The 22,303-nt window shown below is 47.1% G+C and overlaps 1 protein-coding gene across 1 annotated transcript in view; it reads left to right on the forward strand.

The window, feature by feature from the left end:
* The first annotated feature begins 619 nt into the window (after positions 1 to 619).
* CYP24A1 (cytochrome P450 family 24 subfamily A member 1) overlaps positions 620 to 22,303 on the forward strand; it is an 86,437-nt gene continuing 64,753 nt past the window's right edge. Inside the window, exons 1-3 of the mRNA XM_069651131.1 lie at positions 620 to 1,067; positions 2,243 to 2,433; positions 15,127 to 15,220. Coding sequence (XP_069507232.1) covers positions 828 to 1,067; positions 2,243 to 2,433; positions 15,127 to 15,220 — 525 coding nt within the window. The 5' untranslated portion in view covers positions 620 to 827. The remainder of the gene's footprint in view (positions 1,068 to 2,242; positions 2,434 to 15,126; positions 15,221 to 22,303) is intronic.

Raw genomic sequence — 22,303 nt, forward strand, 5'->3', positions numbered from 1 at the left:
CGTTTCTTGACAATTTCTTCTTAAAATGTGCCGTAAATGCAAAACGTGGACAACTTGTATTAAACACATGAGGGGTTAGAACCCACTGCACGCCCTCTATAAACTGGTGGGGCTACCAGGCGCAGCTAGGTCTCTCTTTTAAGTGGAGGAGGAAGGAAGGGGACCGCGGAGAAATCCTACCAACAAAGTGAAAATCAAAGTTGACACCTATGTGTGCACGGCAGAGACAACTCATGTTTGCATTTGTTCTGTGGACATTTAAGGAGGTAAAAGTAAATCTACCCGTTCAGTTAAGTAGTTCTCGGTGCCATTTAATAATCACTGCTTGTCGACTGACACTGGCAGGGAAGGATTTAAAACCGCCTGGAAGCTAAGTCTGAAGAAAAGACGTGAGAGAAAATAAATCATTAACCGTTTTACACGCTACGCACCGGGAATAACGAAAGGCAAAGTGGGCAGGAAAGTATGTCTGGCCAATCAAAGACAAGTCTTCTGTGGCCAATCAGCAGCTCCTTCGCGGGAACAGTCGCGGACTGCCTTTTTGCCGCTCTCGGTGAACTGACTTGCATTCCAGCCTATTTTGGCAGGAAAACAATCTCTTTCATGAACTTGTGGCGTGAAGTAGTTTTTTCTTTCCAAGTTGACATTGGCCACAGACCAGCCCATCATGCACTCTGATTGGCCACAGATAGAAAGCAAGCAGACGCATCTACTCTCTTGCGAGTATATATACCAAAGCAAAATGTTGCATTTTTACACAAATCAACAAAGCGGTATTGCTTTCATTTTGCTGCGACTGCGGGATCTGCCTTGGCCTCGTTCCCGACATGAGCTTCCAGATGAAACGAGATTTAATATGGGTGTTTCTGAAAAAAAGGTTTGTGGCAATCCAGGACACAATGCCAGCGGCTGCTGCTGTGTGTCCCTTCAACCCCAAACCGGTGCCACAGCGGAGACCCTCTGCACACCCCCTCTCTGCAATCCCTGGACCCACAAACCTCCCGGTTCTGGGGAACTTGCTGGACATGTTATGCAAGGGAGGCCTTACGAGACAACACGAAATACTGGTAAATAAAAAATACAATCCTGTGTCATTTAAAGATCATTATGCACAATATCTGTTAGCCAAACCAAGTTAACTAACCAAACAATTTTAAAAATACGGAAACACACTATTAATCTTTGTTGTGTCTTCTTGTCTGAATCCTTGACTTGCATGTTGGCATTTGCCCCTTAAGTGGCTGCCTTTTAAGACAAAACAGCACGCTGGTGTTTTCTGACTTGTTAGCTGAACATGTTTGCATGCGATGAAATAGTTCCGAGGAAGGCTTGGCGTTTAAGCGCACGTGGTTGCAGTTAAGTAACGTCAACCACGTGTCATTTTCTTGGAAAGACAGAAACCACACGGTGATGCTAAACTTTGGGTTTATGGAAATCTTGCTGGGAGCATCGCTCGTACGTCTGTCGGCGGGTTGAGGGCAATAGAGGGTGCACCTTAAACGTGACATGTGTAATGACAAATTAGGAAACCAGGTTGGAAGAGTCAATGGAAATATCATTCAAGGCGGTGAAGATTTTCCTATATTCCAGAACATTTTCACGGGTGCATTGCAGATTTGGAGGGTGGTAACGGTGTTGTGTGCGTGCAAAACCACATTCGTTCAGTGCATTTTGCACCAGGGAGGAATTTCCCCTAGTGTTAATACCTTTCTGTATTAGTAATATGTCAGACATTGCCTTGGTGCAAACATGCATTGAGAGAATACGTTTTTTGCAAGAGGGCCAATTTGGTCTGCAGGCAATATGGGACACAATTGCACATGCACCGATGTTTTGTTTCTGTAATACGTCCCCTGTTCTTAAACTGCACGATCCAGGGGCTGCCGTTTAATTTTGCACGGAGTTGATGATGGGGCAAATAAAAAAAATCCCTTGGGTAAAATTGTACTCTTTCAGTGCATCTTTGCACCAAAGCAATGTTACCTTAGTGCTAACATGGGACGGTGTTAGCACTTGGGCACAGTTTGCCGTGGTGCTAAAATGCATGTGATTCCAACGTTTGTCCTTGTGCCACTGTGCAAAAATGCAGTTGCACCTGTGCAAAGAATGTGCAATACGCAGTAGCGTCATGCAGCCCTCACAGATTGGTACATGAGCAAGGCCCCTTGCTAAAGCTGTTATTGTTGTCGTCAGCCTCCGTTCCATAAAAGCGTCTTACTTGTCTGGGTCCGGGGGTCTGCAGGCTGGCTACCACAAGCAGTTTGGGAAGATTTTCAGACTGAAGCTGGGATCCTTTGACTCGGTCCACATCGGTGCCCCCTGCCTGCTGGAAGCGCTTTATAGGACGGAGGGCAGTTACCCCCAGAGGCTGGAAGTCAAGCCCTGGAAAGCGTACCGAGACTACAGGAACGAGGCCTACGGGCTCCTTATACTGTGAGTACAATGCATTTTGATTTATGATCCTCCAGTGTGTTTGCAACCTGGCAGTTAAAGGCACCCTCATATGCATGCATGATATTGATAGTCATTTATTATTTATATTGTGCATTAAGGATGCATTTGTAAAAACAATCGCTTGCTTTTGCGGCCCTTAGTCTATGCCACTCGCCCCGTTCTGCCATGTTATTGGCTAGCACCGCTAGGCAGCCTGCAGCTTCGCTCAGAAGGCCGCTGCCTCCTCCCACTGAAGAAATTACTATGGAATGAATGGAATGACGCGCGTGCTGCTGCCGCTGCCGCCGCTTTAATCATCTCGAGGCCGCCCATGCCTGCTTTTACAAGGGGTTGCGCAAGAGCGTGAACTCGACTCGCCTTGGAGACAAACAAAACTCCCGTCAGAACCGCTAGTCCGCACCCCTCCCTGGGGCTGTTGAGCTTGTGGGAAAAACACATTGTTCCTACTGGTTAACTCGCAGCAGACCCTGGACTTTTTTCTGGCTAGCTCAATGTGTACTTATTTGTTTGTGCGGATATGTCTCGAACTGTGCACAACAAAATGAGGGTGGGCTCTGCAGCAAACAGGTGTCTCGGATTTTATCTAGAAATCAATGGGTAGATGGTAAATTACCTGGCTCTCAAGTTTCCCCCTTTTTAAAAACATGATTAGCAGCATACAAAGGCCCGAGGCACCTAGGCCATACGTGAGGTCAACCAAATCTGTTTTTTCCTTGGAATTCTGGGATTTGGAGTTTTCGCACACTTACAAATTGAAAGAAAAAAGCAACAATGACTAATCCCCCACACTAACATGAGATGGAGGTTTAGATTCTATTAAAGACAAGGAGGCGATTATTATGCATTACAATCTTTACTCTGAAACCGCAGCAGCAAAGAAAAAAAACTTTTACAAACAAAAAAAGTTGTAACAAACAGAACTAAATAGAGTTCAATGTCAATGTAAGGGAGCTTCCCAATCCATCATGGAGGACAGGTCACATGCCCTGCAGGGGACCAATGAGCAGGGACCCTTCCTTATATAAGTCCATTACTCTAATCCCAATTCCTCTTTCTGTAGCTGTCTTGAACCAGACGTCCACTGCACAGATCAGATGATAAACGATGAAGGTAAATCCAGCGAAGCTCTCGTACCACGCACTCCATAACTTGTAACTGCGAGCCACACTCCTGATCAGAACCTCAACTCGTAGCTGAAAGAACAACAAGCAAGAAGGGAGGGTGGATGGAAAGAACAACAAACCAAAGAATGTTCTTTCTTGAACCACCTGTGTACATACGTGTCATAACTGTCATATCATATCAAGGGTGGGTGGGTGGGATAATAATCGCCTCCTTGTTTTTAATAGAATCTAAACCCCCATCTCACGTTAGTGTGGGGGATTAGTCATTCTATGACAAGACAGGAGGCTCATATTATGCAAGTTCAAAGCCCTTGCATCCCATTAGTACAACATGATCAATACAATAGAACAATATAATACAATAATATAATAAAATAATAGGAAAGAAAATGTTTTAAATGCTTTCATTAAGTCAGTCAGCAGACCGCAAGAGAATTGCCTAAGACTAGACTGCCCAAATAAGTGACTTATAAGGCATAGCCAAATCCACTGCAAGAAAAACAGGAAGATATGCCAATTCCAGCGTTCCCTACAGGCCACCAAAACCAACTGGTTAAAAGAGGGGAAACATTGAACAAAGTTCTCCTATATCAATAGGTTAGGAAAAAACCCCATCTGAAATAAACACCTTTGTTGTCCAATCAAACATTAAAACACTTACATTCATACCCTCTTTGGGAACCTAGATAGCAAACCAAAGAAAAAATAAGCACTTAGCTCTCCTAGAGATAAAGAAAGAACCTCATACGGGTGAAAGTTTTGTAGGCTCCATCCCATGCGTTAAAGGAAGATATCGTATTAGAAACAGAGCATGTCACATAACTACACTGGGGAACAAGTGGGAAAAACAAACCTTCATAAAAGGTAAAATGGGAGTAAAAAGCCATTTTATTAATTTGTAATAGGACAACCTATCCTGAGCTGAGCTGAAAAGCAATAGACTTAACCCACAATTGTCTTCAGACATATGTATATACTAAGGAAGGATGTCTTCTGGAAGCAAAATGGAAGAGAGGGGCCTCACCTGAGAAGCTAACGAACTGCCAACACAGAGACCTTCAGACCTCCTGAGCTCTTAAAGAACTCTGCTACCATGACAAAGGCAGATATTTACAAACCTGACCCTTAAGAGGCCAAACCTGGCAAGGAGAAAATGTATCTTACAACCAATCTTTACCATTATAGTGATATGTAAACCCCTTTGTAGATATGCCCGGTGCTTGCACCTTGTTCCCTCCTCCCCGGTTGATAAAACCCCTAGAGGATCAAAAACTAACCGAAGGAGGACTCCTAAATTCCAAAGTCTTAACAAGACTCCAAACTGCAAAGAACTGATCACCAAACAGTTAAACTGAAGTTGCACACCAGAAGAGGTCTAACCTCTATTTCAGCTAATTTGAAGATCCTTGAAGCTCACAGCACCCTGAGCTGGCACCTTATTGCAAAACAAACTCTTGTGAAAACCCAAAGGTCCACCTGTCATACAGGAGATTAGGAGAATCAAGTCATTAACTAAATGTATATCCCAGCCCTGTGGGAATCACACTGGCAGACACCTTCTGATAGTTAATGTAGAGACGCTGGAGCGCATCGTGATAGAGGGTCGTAATAACTTGGATGGGAGATTAGTATAAAACCCCGACCCCTCTATGCCCCCAAGGGATATTGGGCCTTCCCAAAGGAGGGGAACCCTCCCTCACTTATCCAGGGGAAAACCTTGCAACCCAGAAGAAGGCTACCCTGAGGACCACATTAAAGCCCCGCTTTACACCCTTAAGAGAAATAAATACACTCTTGCACTTCTAACCAATCCCCTGACCATGGACGGGCTCCGCTTAACTTCTTGAAATACCAGGAATTAGGCAAAGGAAAGTAACTGACGGGAGGGAAATGCTCAGCGCGAGTCTGCACTGGTCACGAGCCAGAACTCCTGTAAAAAAGGAACCCGAAACCATCGGGAGACACTCCAAGAGGTGTATATCATGATGCAATCTCCCCCAGGGATGGTGGGAAAGGGAACGAGGGGGAAAAGGACTCTGGGATAACTATCAATGCCCCGCAAATGAAAGGTTGTGAAAGAAACCTGGGACCACTGTCCCCTCAACCCCTGAGGTCCGAGTCTCTGTATTCGTGTGAGGATGACTGGTCATAAGGGAATCGGGGGAAGGAAATTAAGCACATGGTCCATAGCAAACAGCACTATATAATACTACGACCCCCAAATATACGAGTGGTGCTTATCACTACTATGAATGGGGTGTGGTGTGAGGTGTTCACTTATCGATCTCAGCAGGATAATAGACTGATTTAGAACGTTCGAAATTAGGAACCTGTATCACTAGGGTCAGCCCGGATGTGAAAACCAGCACTCTATTCGCCGCACTGTAGACAAAAAATATATATAACTAAAGAGTCTAAACAACGCTCTTGAGGGTACAGAAACCTGCTTGAACTCCCTGAGCAGAGGAGAATTGCAACACACTGTTAGACGGTTAGCTGAACCACAGGCCAAGCTTTGAGAGGAAAACAATAGGCAGGCGTCATAAAGTTATTATTTGGCAACACATCTATCTGATACCATCAAGTGTTTCTAAACACCTCCTCCAAGTAGAAAATGGTTGCTCAACTTACCATGCAACAAAACTGAACAGTTACCCTCGAGCCGACCCTGTCTCCACCAATAATCCAATAGAATAATGAATGTCCAATGGGACAAATCGAAAGGGAAAACACGTCCCCACCAAAGAGCCTCAAGCCCTGCAGACCTCAATAGAGGCAACGCATCATCTTTTCCTTCCTCATGTTGAGAGAAAATACCGCAGCTTAAGCAGCACAGGTATTGGGTGGAGAATTGATATCGGGAAAGCAAAACCTAAGGAAGGACTGAGTTGTCCTGAAACTAACTAAGGTAAAGTGCGACAGAATTTTAACTAAAAGAAGAAGTTTAACACCAGTGTCTAGAGAGGAAGGTACAACCCCCCCACATGGGTCTGTTTTACAACAACCTCCACACACTCTTTTCTTAATAAATTATATCAAATAGACATATAAAACATCCAAAGAAGAGGGGTTACGCCCTCACAGGGGTCCGAACCCCCGGCCCTTCTAAAAGCTGCTACTTACTGAGCTATCCGGGCTACGGACAATTCTGAAAACGCAAATGTGTTCCATTCATCACTTAAACATATTGTTTAGCAAAAGAGTACACTGAGCAAGTACACCTCAACTGCTCACCCGAACAGGGTGTGGCAACCAGCAGTACACAAGGGGGTCCCTCACAGTAGAATCCAGGCAAAGCCTGAAACCGAGCAGGTTATGGCGTGCTTACAGAAACTTTACAAAACCGACAACCAGCCATATCAACTGCAAGCAGTCCATACAGCAGTGAGCCCTCTGTAAAGGTGTATGTACGAATCCCTGAACACCGCACTTGAGGACGAACCATCTTTCACTCTTTACAACAACTTTTTTGAAAAACTGTGTTCCTTTTTATTGTCTTATTTTTAACTGCCTCTGCTAAACATAGAATCCCCATTAAAAATTCATTTGAATTGCCGACGACACATGCCCAGTTCTTTCAACTTAGCATGTGCCTTTTAGCACTATGATGTTTACCAAGGCAAGATTGAGAGAATGACAACATACATTGGCACTTCTTACCTTGTAGAACTAATTTACCTGTGTTAGTTATTTTATTGTCATTTGAAGGGATTCCCACTGAAGACGGCAAGGAGGGAGGAGAGCAGAAGCGAGGGAAGGGACAGACAGCCTAAGGGTATGAGAAGGAGAGGAGTGAGCTATTGAAGATGCCAGGAAGGAGACTCTGAAAGGGCATTTGAAGGCAGTGTCCTGGAATTTCAGGAAGCAGCTGTTAAGATGGATTTGTTTACTCTGGCTTGGTGGGCAGAGGTTCAGAAGGCCAGCCTAGTTTCTTGGAACAGGGTAACCTTCTGGACAAGCCAGACCAATCAGGTAGCATTGGCAGCGGTCAAGACTAGGTCTCAGGAGGGGTGAAGGTGATCGAAAGTCCACAATGAGCACACACAGTAAACAACACCACACATTACTCAGTCAAGTGTATATATCAAAAATACATATACATTTATTAAGGGCCTTTTAAATCAAATACAGAGTGAAACCACAGCAATATTAACAAAACCAACTGAACACTATACTAGGAACCATATATGTAGTAACTATTGGCCTAAAGGAATATTAATCAAGGGCAGACCGACAACCTGTGACAGAAGAGGGTCAGACAATGCAAAGGTACTTTAGGCAATTTTTCAAGAGTCTCAACCCTAACTAATAGGCAGTCCAGTGCCCACAAAGTGTGGAGCCTTGTGCTCAAAAGTACTTTCAGCACTTCAGCACATGATCGTGTGTTAAAGTACACGAGGGGTCTCTTTAAGGGGCTGTAGTGTTGCAGGAAGGTGGATAAGGCGATGAAGAATAAAGTTCCACTGTTCAAGGAGGGTCTCCACAAGAGGGCAGAATGATTTCCAGGAATCGGGAATAAGATGGTAGCACAGGCTACCCTAACTAAGGAGAGTGGCCCTTTGGGGACACGCATGCTTAAAAGTCTATCTATGTGCCAGGGACCACCGGTGAGTGATGCAAGTACTCACCGACCTTCAATGCACTCCAGACCAAACTTCTCCAGTCAAGTCCAGTTCTCTTGCCGGTTCGAGCCCAGCAGTTGCACATCTCTCTGGCTTTCAGGGGCTACGTTCCGGGACCTCAGTCTGTGGCGGGACAGTGTCGATTTTGTCTGCTTCTGGTGAAGGGATCGGGCCAGTTCCACTGCAGCTCGTCTTAGGGTACTGAGGGGCACAGCAGCAATGCACCCATGAAGCTCGTCACCCACCACAGCGGGGCGACAGGGGTACCGCGTATGCTCGGGTTCAGGCAGACTCTTCTAATTCCAGACATAGGAATGCTAGGTGTACGAAAGTCGGCGGGAGAGTGCCTTCTAACAGGAGCTTACAGTTCCTCAAGTCTCAGGTTGAAACCCGAGAGAGCAGCAAGGCACAGGTCCCGTACGAGCTGGTCAGTTCACTTGGCGGTCCAGGAACACTTCCGAAAAAGGCTCACTTGCAGGTTAAGCAGGAGGTGCAGAGAGTAGTTAATCCCACTACTCCAATGGGTCAAAGCGCCCCTGCAGGCCTTCTATGATCGATGAGAAACAGGGGCTCCAATGGGACAACAGCAAGGTCAGGGTGCCAAACCTTCCAGGGGGTCACCAGCAGTTCCACAGATCTGCTTCTCCAGTTTAGGATACTTGGCTCCTTTATCTAAGTTTGGTGGGAACTCAGAACATCGACCTGAAATAGGTTTAGAGTGCCTTCTCTTATCCAGAATCTGCATCGCGCCAAAACAAAGAGAAACCAACAAGGGATCTTCTCACATTCAACCATCCCAGACATGGACCAATCATGGACCACAGTGGTCCCAGCCGTCCCAGCACACCAGACATCCTGGCACCCAGGATGTTTATTGGAACTAGACAGCTCCAACCCACATCCTGGGCACACACACACAAGGCATGCAGAAGCCCATGAAAGCTTCAGCATGCGCGGGGGTCTGCATGACCAAATAAGGAGTTTCCTGGGACTGCTCAACCTGGGGAAGGCAAAGGGACAACATGGCCAAAGGACAGAACAAAGAACATCGTGGCATGGCCATTTTAGGAACGAGCCACTGTCCTGGGCCAAATGCGGTAAATGTGTTTTGGACCATAGAAAAGAGTTAAAAATGCTTTAAAATTAACTGCTGTCACCAGCTCTGTCATGAACACACTTGTACATTCACCAAACATCCTTCAAGGGTGTCTAGGGCCTTAAAAATTAAATGAAAAAGAGACCCCAGAGGACTGTACTGTAAGGTACATTGTGCACTGAAAAAATGTAACCAACAATGGCAACAAAGTGAAAGACTAAGGTAAACAAAGTCTCCCAGTACTGACAGTCTGAAAGGTATCTCCGTTTCCCCATAACAAGATGAGCAAAAGCCCAGTGGAGTACAGCAGAAGGCTGGGCTCCATTGGTGAATGTCAGGCTAGGATGGTCAGACAGAATCAAAAAGTTGGGAGGTTCACAACTGGAGGGCACATTTCCCATACATGGAAATCATTCCTAGCAGCAACACTGTGCAAATCACCTTCCGGGGCACTAGTGGTCCAGGGACGAAAATTGGTTTCTAAACCATCAATCAGCCCCACACTCTCTAGTACACCAGAAGAGATCCGAAAAGATTGTAAACGCAAGCAAATTTTGGTAACGTAGACGACTTATCTACGAAAGGTCGTGGATCGTTGGTTAGTTGCAACACAGCAAAAATACAATTACCCAATGATAAAAGGGACTGTCCAGTCAAAGTTGTATACACATATCTACTTTATAATGATCACAACAGACAATTCTAGCACACTACAAAATACCAACCACCCTGTACAGGAATGCAGAGGACAGACAGTTTCAAAGAAGGAAAAGGGATGTGCACTCTGGATGCTGACAGGAGGGTAGTCGGTATAGTAATTTTAAGCAATAGTACAAGGATACTTGGTCTCAACACAAAGGGAGCAATGGGTTGTAAAATGTAATTAGAGGCCTTTGGAGAAGGACCAGGGGGATAGAACCGCAATGTACTTTGTGCTGTAGGAGTTATTGGTGCTCAACAGCGTTGCGTCAATGTCAGGGCGCTTTGCAGCTTCTGTGACAGAGTTCAAGACGGGTATCAGTGACAGAGTTCCAGAGCTCGGCTGCGGGTATCAAGCGGCAGGCAGTTTGGCGAGCGAAGCTGGACGGACGGCTGCAGGCTGGCCTACACAGCGACTCAGAGTCAGGAATCGTTGTCTCGGTGCTGGTCCGCGGTGCTGAAGCACTGGTCGAGGCATCTCGGACGGCTTTAGCAACTGCGGCATAACAACAGTCAGTGTTGCAGTCGGTTGCAGCCCGGGGGGCTCGACTGGCTCAAAAATGTCCTTTAAGGCTAAAGCCGGTAGATGCTTGTCGATGCACTCCTCAAAGCTTCTTCACTGGGCTTGTGTCATCCTTTAAGGCAGACAGATCGAAGCCGATGAGTGTTGCAAGCAGCTGCCTTGTTCTTGGTTTGGTTCAGAGACTCTCTGGCATTTCCCACCTTGGAAGCTTGCTGCACAGCCTAGCAGAGCATGCTGTGTGCTGGCTGGGTACCGGTCCTGGAGCTGCTGGAGGGTCCTCTGGATTTAGTATCTTCCTCTGTTCCCTGGGAGATGTTCAGCAGAGGGATATTGCTTCCTTCTTGGAGATCCTGGCCTTCCTTCACTGATGGAAGATGTAAGGCAGACTGTACCTTCAGCCAGGGTCCAATAAGGAGTTCTTCCTTCTGCTTCTGGTGAAGCCTTCAGATGATCTGCCAAAAGAGGGTCTCTGCCTTCTTTTAAAGCCACTTGCACCACAGGGATTGATGTAGGCTAAGCCTCCCTTAATGAACCAATCCTGGGTCCCCACCAACAATCTCCTGTATGCGTGAGGTCATAACCAGAGTGCTTTGCAACAGTAAAGGTAAAGGGGTGAAAACATGTAATACTAAGTCCCAGCCATCTTCCTGTCTGTTGTGGATCAAAGGGTCCCGCTGGTTAATGGAGCTCTCTGTGGTTCCTTATTAAAGCGGCAGGTCTGGACAGGGTGGATCCATGCAGCCTTTGTTAGTTAATTAGGCTGGCCATGGCAGGGGGAAGGTTTGGCCCTCCCCCTTCTGGAGATGCATTGTGTACGCAACCTGTCAGATTGCAACTAAATATGACATGGGGTGCTGTGCTTGTAGGCTGTGTCCACTTATAGTGCAGAGGTCTATGCATATGTCGTGGCAGTGAGCATAGGAAAATGTGTGCAGATTAGCCCCACACATGTTCCTCAGGTTGATCTACCATCATTTAATTTCATTTAATATTTAATATTTAAAATAAGGTCAAGGTCAAATTCCTCACAAACACCCTGCATTTTGGAAACTTTCGTTTATTTGTAGCTAGTGTAAGCAGAGACCTACATGTCCCATCAAGAAAAGTGTTGTTGCCTAAAAAGCTGGGACGCACAGTAAGCGTCAAACATGGCAGAGGATCACTTGTCATCTATGAGAATAGGCACCGCCTGCTTACTGATTGAACATCCTTGTATGCATATTCTGGTCTGCACTGCACGTGGGGAGTGAGCTCTCAAGAAATGTGGCAGACCAGCACTTAAGCTGCTCCTGCCCGGTTTTTGATTATTGGTTGTCTGTGGTTAGACCGTACAGGCTGTCCATGCTTACTGTTGTGAAGTAGTCAGAAGGCCACTGACAGTATTATCTGGAAAAGCCCATTTTGTTAACATCAAAAACATTTCTTTTTGCAGATGAGTTGAAATATTTTTGCAAATGGTTCTTCGTGTACTGTAGGCTAGCAACCAACTTTATAACTCGCATCTGAATTTCAGTCTAGGGCCGCATTAATAAAGTCGTTGCAAATGTGCAAACGAAACCAAAAATGTTCGGTGCCATGCATAAGCGCCCACTTTATTATTTCAAAAGGGGAAATTGTCTTTTTCTTTAATACTAAAGGTGCACCCAATGTGGCTGTGAACATGCTTTCAAGTGTGCAAACCCCACTTGCTTGTGAGTATGTTCATGTTACCAAATAATGTATATAAGTAGAGGCCATTGGTGTGCACACTGATGGGCCCTCAACCAGAAAGTGAAGGTCATTCAGTGGGTTCTTTGGGCACACATTTTGAAAAGTCATGCAGAGTTCTGGGGGCTCTCCCGTTAAGGTGGTGAGGTGGATTGCACTCCACCCACCATTCAAAGGAAATTAGAGAGTTACCCTGTGTGGCAGGAGCTTCAGTATTTTCATATGGTACCCTGTGCAACCTTTTTCCATATGGTACACTGGCGACCTTTTCCCTGGTGACTTAATCACTGGATACCTTCCGCAGGCTGTGCCTGACTAAAGTAATTTACATCCACCGAAGTGAAGAGAGATAGAAGAATGTGGGCCTCGTTTTGCTGGTTCCTCCCTCGTCTCGATGTCACAGAAATGAAAGGTGTACATCGTTCCTGGCCCCCTCCACCCCATTACCACTGATGTGAGAAACGCTATTCACTGAGACAATCATACAGACCCTACCCTGATGATGTTGTAGACGAAATAAACCTGCAGATGATGGAGCAAGTGGACTGACTGAGACCGCATAGGGAGCCAATGATGTCACGGCTAGGACCAAGACGTAGATGTGTTAGATATGAAGCATATAATCATCGATCACGAAGCTACACAGACAATAGGCCACATTGTATTGAGACACAAAGAACATGCTTTTGACCCACTTAGATAGAGGACATATACACTTTTGCTATGCTGAAACCAAGATGCATGAGAATGAACATGAAGCTTGCACAATGCAGAACGCAGTTAACATAAGTAGCAATCAAAATCAAAATGGAAGATGTGGCCACACTGGAGTGAATCGAAAGCACTGAGAAGGCTTGAGGACACAGGGAGAGGCCTGATACACTGATTTAGCAGAAAGATGCAGACCATACTGTTTGTGCAGCCGGTATACATATTTTTCCAAAGGCCATCAAGGGAGGGAGAGTTTATCATTGGCACCTGGCAGTACAGACCAGGATAGACGTAAGAAACAGTCTTCTTAGATTAGGAGAGAAACAAGTGTTGCTGGAAGGACAGAGATGCTCCACTTCAGACTGAAAGTGACTGAAAGGTTGCTTGGACAAGCCTCCAGAGTACAGGGAAGGTATAACACCTGCATGTATAATTGCTAGAAACCTCGTAAATGTTTAGTAGGAAAATCAAGTTTGTGGTCTATACACATGTGATCTGAGACTGGAGGACAAAGCGTATTCGTTTGAGCCAGACAGAGACGTTGTTTTGCCATGATTACCGGCACTAGCGACGCCAGTATCGGTAATGACAGCTTTTTTTACAGGTAGTGCGCCTGGCTTTCCTCCAGCTGGTCCGGTAAAGTGCCGGTATTCATGAATACCAGCACATTTTTACTGGACCGGCTGACTCAGAATGAGGCTCAATGTGTATTCAATCAAAACACTAACCCCATATAGATGCTGTATGCAGTTTACCCCGCTAACCAACCCCTGTCTGTTTAAGGATTTTGTCAAATAACATGTCACTTCTGACATCAAAACCCTTTATAAACTGACAAGCCTGTAACCAATGAGAGAGCCTTGGAAATCCTGTGATGTCCAGTTCTATCCCTGTTTTGTGATTTGTCTTTAATAAAGTAGTGATTTTGTAATATTTTTTTACTTTTCCATTTCTTGAGTGTGGGAATTACCCCTGAACCAGAACTCTTGCTTTAATTATGGGGTCTTTCTTACCCCTCCACTACACTTGGTTGCCACAAAACAAGGGGAGCCCATAGAAAAAAAAACTATGCATGGCTAATCACACAGGGAACTGGGTGTCTTTGTTCTTAATCCTGAGAGGCGAGTTTCTCTCGTTGTCCACCAAAGAGTCTTGTCCCTGATGTGGCCTTAGATTAGGCGTTATTAGGCTAAAAGTCTCTAAACCAGTCCAGGAAACAGCAAAAAGTATATGGGCCTAAGTACCATGTAAAATGTTTTCAGCAAAAAGCACAGGGGCCTGTTTATAATTTAGAGTGTTCCGCCTCACGACAAACACTTATTTTTGTATAGTAAGTTCACCTCGATACCTTCTGTGCTTCGATACCTTTGGGTCTTTGTGCGCTTTATAAATATCCCATACAATACAATACTGTGCTGCGAAGGAGGAGGGGGCACTGTCACATGAGCATACCGTTTTTCCTTGAAGCATTGTTACGATTACTCATTATTAAAGTGGCCCTGCCGGTAAGTGCTGTTGTTGTCCAGGAAATGCCACCAAACGATCCGCATAATTTAAAGCCATGCAGCCCCATATTGCCCATTTCGTAGTTCCCTATGACTGATGAAAACCTCTTAGAGGTCAAAACACGTGTCAGATATGTGTGCTGATCTGACTTTACATTTCCCGAATATATAGAGGCTATGGGCCTCATTACGAGGTGGGTGCAAAGGGATACCGGGCACCGTTAAGGACATCGGTGCCGGTAATCCCTTTGCACCCTATTCTGAGGTCCCTTAGCGGGTCCCTTCCTTAATGCCTGGTTTTACCAGGCGTTATCGACGGGGCCCGTTAAGGGACTTCAGAGCTAATGACGGTACCGCAAATTGCGGTACCGTTATTAGCACCTTCCCATTGAGCCCTATGGGGGCTGAAATGGGAATGGGGAATGGCTTTTTCAATGGGGACTTACTGGTTCCGCAAAGGTCGGAATAGACCGGTAAATCCGCATTGAACGAGGGTGGACGCGGTACCGGTAATGAGGCCATGTGTGTTAAATCTGACATTGAATTCTCAAGATTATTAGCTCAAAGATTGCAAAGACCAAACATGGTTTTGAGATAATTTCAGAGTTTAATGATTGGGAGATAAGGAGCTCATGGATTACAGCTAACCAGTCCAATTTTATACATCTCCTTTTACCATCTGCAGGGAAGGAAAAGAATGGCAGAGGGTGAGAAGTGCCTTTCAGAAGAAGTTGATGAAGCCTACGGAAGTCATGAAACTGGATACAAAAATAAACGAGGTATTGATGCTGATCAGCTGTCAGTGCAAGACTTGTGTCTTTCATACAGAAATGGCCCTAGTCAAAATTGGAAGCAAAGCATTTGTACCATCTGCTAATGTGATGTGTAAATTATGCAACACAATTGAATGGTGTTTTGAGTAGTACCCTTGACGGAAGAGTTCTATGTGGTTTTATGGAAATAAATCACAACACCCTTCCACTCAGCATCCACTACATAGAGTACCTCCTCTCCTTCAGGAAGTCCCTTAAAACCTGGCTCTTCCCTCACACAACCTGATGAACATTCCCCACTTCACGCTTACCTTCATGACACCTAGCCTGTGACAATGTTTGCCTCCCAGGTGTTAAGACGGATTTCTGAACTCTGTCCTGGTGGCGCAGAAGTTCAGAAGGCCAACCTAATTACTTGGAACAGGGTAACCTCTGGACAAGCCAGACCAATCAAGGTAGCGATCGCGGCGGTCAAGACTAGGTCTCAAGAGGGGTGAGGGTGACTGAGAGCCCGCAGTGAGCACACAAAGCAAGAGCGCTTACAAACTACTCCAAACAGTTGTTTATATCAAAAATAGATACACATTTATTATAAGGCCTTGAAACTAATAACCACAGTAAAAGCAGCAATATACAACGATATTAAACCAACACATACACTATCCACCCAATATATATACAGAATACACAGTTTCACAGCAATAGCAGCACGAAATATGTTATCCACCTGCAGGGGAAGGAAAACAGGCAGTGCGAACCAATGCGTGTGATATGTCCGCCTTCTGAGGCCCCTAACTAGATGGAAGTCCAATCCCTACGAAGAGTGGAGCCTAGCGCTCAAAAGTACCTGCACACGCCGGTGCCAATGGGCAGAAGGTGAAGCTCTTCGGAGGACGTTGGACAGCTCTGTAGGGTGCCCTAATGAAGGAGAACACGGTCCGCGACTCTAGCGCAGCCTCCACTGTGAGGCAGAAGTAGGGCGCGAGTACGGACAAGGGGAGCTGTATTTACAGCGGGGAAAAGCAAGGGGCACTGCAGGAGGGCGACCAGATCCTAGCTAATCTACTCACCGGTCCCCGAAGCAAGCAGGCCCGAGCTTCTCCTCGATAGATGCAGCTTCTGGCAGGTTCTGAAGAGCAGGGAACGTCTCGTCGTCGTGCAGAGTAAAAAGACGTCCCGATCGAAGAATCCTGCACAGTTTTGTCGCCACGGCAGGGCAACGGAACGGCCGGGTGTATTCAAGCCAAACGAGCACCGTTCACCTCTAGCTTAGGGTTGCTAAGCAAACGAAGCGTGTGAGCGTGCCCCGGACTCAGAATACCACCCAACCTGTCGGCGATTACAGAGCAGGACTCCTTAGTAAGCTGGTCAGTCCACTGGATGGCCCAGAGACACTTCCGAAGGCTTACGGCAGGAGTTGATGAAGGTGCCGGGAATAGCTGGTCCTGCTATTCCAATAGGTCGAAGCGCCAGTACAGGCCTTCTTGTTCGATCTTAGGTGGAAAGGGCTTCACCGGACGACAGCAATGAGGAGCAGAAGTTCTTCAGGGGGTCACCAGCGATTCCTCGGTCCAGCCTCGTGTTCGCAGGATACTTGGCTCCTGTATCCCTGGGTTCGTAAGAACTCAGGAGATCGACCTGGTAGTGGTGTTTCCAGCTCCCTCTTATCCACGGTTCCCTTCGCGCCAAAACGGAGGGGAGCCAATGGGAGATCCGCTCATCAACACACATACCATACGTGGACCAATCACGGACCACAGTGGTCCCAGGCATTCACACCACCCTAGACTCTCTGGCACCCAGGATGTGTATTGGGACCAGACAGCCCAGCCCACATCCTGGGGGCACTCAAACGACATGTAGAAGCCCGCGAAAGCAACCGTGTTTCGCGGGAAACTACATGCCCAAATAAGGAAGGCCCCGGGTCGCCTGACCCGGGGGAAGGTAAAGGGAGCAAGACGGACAGTGGACGAGACAAAGGAGCCTCGTGGTCCGGCCATTTTGGGTAGCCGGGCCACCCTTTTGTGTTCGCGGCAAAAAGGTGCTCAGAACGGCAAAAGGAGCTCAAAATAAACCAAATGATCGCTGCCACCAGCCCAGTCCCTGAATGACTTGCACCGATCCAAAAACCATCCTACAAGAGTGTCTAGGGTCTGTAGAAGGCTAGAGACCCAAGAGAGCTGTAACTTAGCTTACAGTGCCCTCTTGTGTCGTGTTGCACTAAAAATGGCGACACGATAAAAGAAACTACGGGAAACAGCGTTCCCCGGTACTGACTGTCTTAAGGGCATGTCAGTTTCCCCGTAAGAAAGGAGCGAAAGCCCAGAGGAGTACGGCAGAAGGCTGCACTTCTCTGGCAAAGTCAAGAAAACAGGTTGAAAACAATAGCAAAAAGTTTAGGGGTTGCCACATGGAAGGAAAGTTCCCTACAATAACGAAATCTTTCCTAACACTCGCCCCTCCCAGACTATGGACAGGGGGAACTAATCCACCCCTGGATGAGTCTCTTGTTCAGGTCGGTAAAACATTCTGGACAACCCATCAGCATTGCTATGTTGGACACCTGGCCTATGCTCAATAGTGAAGTCGAAGCCTTGTAGACTTATGGACCACCTAAGCAACTTTGGATTCTCCCCCTTCATGTTCATTAGCCACTTTAACGGCTTATGGTCAGTCTGCACAGTGAAGTGGGTCCCATAGAGGTAGGGCCGCAGCTTCCTTAGGGCCCACACAACAGAGAAACATTCTTTCTCTACCGTGGACCATCTGAGCTCTCTGTCCTTAAGCTGGCGACTAATAAAACCGATAGGGTGTTCCTTACCCTTCTCATCTACTTGTGATAGTACAGCTCCTATCCCAGTGTCAGAGGCATCCGTCTGCACGATAAAAGGTCTTTGATAATCAGGGGCCCTGAGCACAGGGGCCTGGCACAAGGAGTCTTTCAAGCCATTGAAGGCCTTCTCACACTCGTCAGTCCAAGTTACCTTCTTGGGTTTCTTCGGAGTTGTGAGGGCAGTCAGCGGAGCAGCTATGGTGCCATAGTCTGCCATAAAATTGCGGTAATAACCCGTGAGTCCTAAGAAGGCTCTCACTTGGGTTTGTGTAGTGGGGGTAGGCCAGTCTTGTACTGCTTGTACTTTACTGGGGAGAGGCTGTATCCTTCCTCCACCTACTTCATGCCCAAGGTAAACCACTGAGCCTTGTCCAATCTGGCATTTACTCGCCTTGATGGTCAAGTGGGCTTTCTGAAGAGCCTGGAGCACAATCCCGAGGTGTTTCACATGGTCTTCCCAGGTGGCACTGAAAACTGCTATATCGTCCAGATATGCAAGACAGAATTCGTCCAACCCATTCAACACATGATTCACAAGCCTCTGGAAAGTGGCAGGTGCATTCTTCAATCCGAACGGCATTACCCGGAATTGGTAAAGCCCGTCGGGAGTTGAAAATGCTGTCTTCTCCTTGGCATGTTCTGCTAAAGCTATTTGCCAATAGCCAGCAGTGAGGTCAAACGTGCTGAGGTACTTGGAGGCACCCAAAGTATCCACCAGCTCATCTGTTCGAGGCAAGGGGTGTGCATCTGTCTTGGTGACAGCATTCAGAGCCCTGTAATCCACGCAGAACCTCAATTCAGAAGTGCCTGCCTTTGGAACCAAGACCACAGGACTGGACCAAGGACTACTAGAGGGTTCAATCACCCCAAGGTCTAACATCTTGTTGACCTCGGTCTTAATATAAGACCGTACTTTATCCGACATCCTGTATCCCCTACTTTTGGTAGGTACACTGTCTCCTGTGTCAATGTTATGTTTGCACCAAGGTGTCAAACCAGGCGACTGTGAAAACAGGGGGGAAAACTGCCTAAGCAAACTTTTCACCTCAGCCTGCTGATCAGAAGTCAGGTGAGGGGCCACTCGGACACCCTCAACGGAGCTATCTGAAGGACCGCTTTGGAACAGGTCGGGAAGAGGTTCTGACTCCTCTTCCTCAACGTCTGACGCCAGTAGCAGTGCTGCGATTTCGACTCTTGGGACGAAAGCCTTCAGCCTATTTACGTGGAACACTTTTGGAGCCTGTCCAGGCCTTCCAAGGTCCACTAAATAGTTCACCTCACCCAGGGGCTCCACCACTGTGTAAGGGCCTGACCATTTGTCCTGTAAAGCGCGAGGCCTTATAGGGTTCATGATCAGCACTTGCTGACCAGGGGTAAAGTGAATTAAGGAAGCTTTCTGGTCGTACCAATGTTTCACCAGCGCTTGTCCTGCCTTCAACTTTTCACTAGCCAAGCCCATCAGGAGTACCATCCGTTTTCTGAGCCCTAGCACATAGTCAACTACATTGGTAGTAACAGGGGGAGTGGGCATCTCCCATCCCTCTTTGACGATGGCTAAGGGTCCCCGTACGGGATGACCGAACAGAAGTTCGAAGGGGCTGAAGCCAACACCCTCCTGTGGTACCTCTCGGTAGGCAAACAGCAAGCATGGTAAAAGAAGATCCCATTTTCTTCTCTGGGGCTCCTCCAGAGCCCCAATCATGCTCTTTAACGTTCTGTTGAAACGTTCCACCAGACCATTGGTCTGGGGGTGATATGCAGAAGAGAACTTGTAGGTGACCCCACATTCTTTCCACATAGCCTGCATATACTTCGACATAAAGTTGCTGCCACGATCTGACACAACTTCTTTAGGGAAGCCAACCCTAGTAAATATGCCGAGTAAAGCTTTTGCAACTGACTTGGCAGTTACAGTCTTTAATGGGATGGCCTCAGGATACCTGGTTGCATGGTCGACCAGCACCAGGATAAACCTATTGCCTGAGGATGTTTGCGGGTCAAGGGGACCAACGATGTCGATCCCTACCCTTTCAAATGGTACCCCCACAACTGGGAGCGGTACCAACGGAGCTTGGATTGTCGCGCCAACCTTACCAGACAACTGGCAGGAGGCACAACTCCTGCAGTGACTTTCTACTTGCACCCCCATCTTGGGCCAGTAGAAGTGCATAGATAACCTTTGCTTGGTCCTCTTCATTCCAAGGTGACCAGCAAGGGGAACTTCATGCGCCAACTGCAGGAGGAAGGGTCTAACAGCAAGGGGAACCACCAACCTCCTATTGTCTCCTTCTGTAGACTCTGTGGGCTCACTGTACAGGAGTCCACCTTCCCAATAAATCCGATGCTTCCCAGGAGGTTCACCCTCAAGCTGGGAGCAGGCCTGTCTCCTTAGGCCTTCCAGAGATGGGCACTCACGTTGGCCCCTACTGAAGTCGTCCCTATCAGGACCTCCTTCAACTAACAAGTCTTTTAGTTCAGGATGGTCGTTGGGGTCGAACACTTCAGGCATTGCCACCTCCTCGTCAGGCTCGGGCGATTGACCAACTCCCTCCACCGCAGTGGTAGGCGAGCTCGGGGGAATATTCTCTTTCCCCCGTCGGGACTTGTTGACTCCTTTCGCCTTGGGTTTCCCCTTCGGCTGGGGCGGCGTATTGGACTTGGCCAATGCTGCCCGTGCTTGAGACTGTGTGTAGGGTCTTTCGGCAGTGTCTCCTACGAGCCCTAGAGCTCTGAGATCATTGCCCAACAAGACCTTTCCCGGGACGTTTCTCTGAATGCTCACTGGAATCCTAACTGCTGTACCATTTAAAGTTAGATTAACAGGGATCACGGGAAACATACGGAGGGGGCCGTCAGCCAACTTAGTGGGCATCAGAGGAGCTCTGGCAACTTCCTCTGAGTCTACCAAGGTAGAATCCACTACAGTTCGACTGCACCCACTATCCCTAAGAGCTGGAGTATCCACTCCATTGATCAGCACACTGTCTTTAAAGTAGTGCTTGGTATTATCCGGAATCCTAGCATACGCCTCTGCGACTTTAGGCTCCCAGGAACCATGGGACACTAAAACTACCTCAGCCTCTATTCCGCTGGGAAATGAGTCTGAGGAGAAGGATGCTCCTGTAATCTCTTCTTCCTCGTAGGAGGAGAAGGCCAGATTAGCGGAGTGGACCCCCAAAGGTTTAACCTTACACCGGGGATCCCCCTTCACATGGTCAGTTGCTCCACAAGAAAAACAAGCCCCATTGGGTCTGTTTACGTAGGGAGGCTTATTATAACCAGAGTTCTGTTTCGGAGGCGAACCTCCGCTACCCTGTGAGTTCTCGTATGGCTTACCCTTATTTTTCTTTTTGTGGCCCTTATGGGAAGAAGATTTAGCAGATTCCCCACCCTCCATATCTTTGGACTTTTTCCCTTCCTCCTGCTTACCAGGATGAGTTTTGTCCTTATGGGACACTCGATGTGACACCCATAAGTCTGCTGCAATGGCCAGCTTCTTAGGATCTATCTCCTTCGAATCGGCCAAATGCTGCTTAAGCTCCGGGGAAGAAGAAGCAAAAATGTGTTCCAGCATGACCAGATTGATCATGCCTTCGAAGGTAGAAACCTTATAACCTTCAACCCAGCCAGTCAAGTTTTTCAGGGACTCAGCTACATACGACACCCAAGTACCACCTTCCTTTTTCTTATACTCTCTAAACCTTTTCAAATATTGGGTCGGAGTCTTCCCAAACTTTAAAATGAGAGTCTGCTTCAACATTGCAAAATCAGCGCGCTCAGCCTTCGACATTTCCATAATGGCACTGCAACCAGAATGGGGCAGTCTGCTGAGTAACCATGCAATCTTATCCGCATTATCAACCTCTTGAACCTCGCATGCATACTCAAACGCATTTAACCAGTCCATAATGTCATTTCGTTCCTCATAAACACTGAGCAGATCTTTTGGAAACCGTGGATGAGAGGAAGACCCAGAACCATGTCCAGGACCCTTGGACCCATTTGCGAACTGAAGCTTGGCCAGTTCCAACTGGTGATCCCTGTCTTTTTGTTTTTCTGCCTGGTCGATTTTCAGTTTGGCTATGCTGAATTCAAGCTCCTGCTGCCTAAACCGCAGCTCTTGCTTCTTGAATTCAAGCATAGCCTCCCCATCAACACTGGCAGAGGAAACGTTAGACATTACATCCTCCCTGTCCTCGTGGTCGTGATGGATCAGTGCAGCGGCAGAACCGTCGGTTCTGCCAGTGAGAGCAGCC

Source organism: Ambystoma mexicanum, chromosome 3p (genome assembly GCF_040938575.1).
Source record: "Ambystoma mexicanum isolate Mex_15411 chromosome 3p, UKY_AmexF1_1, whole genome shotgun sequence".
Lineage (NCBI taxonomy): Eukaryota > Metazoa > Chordata > Amphibia > Caudata > Ambystomatidae > Ambystoma > Ambystoma mexicanum.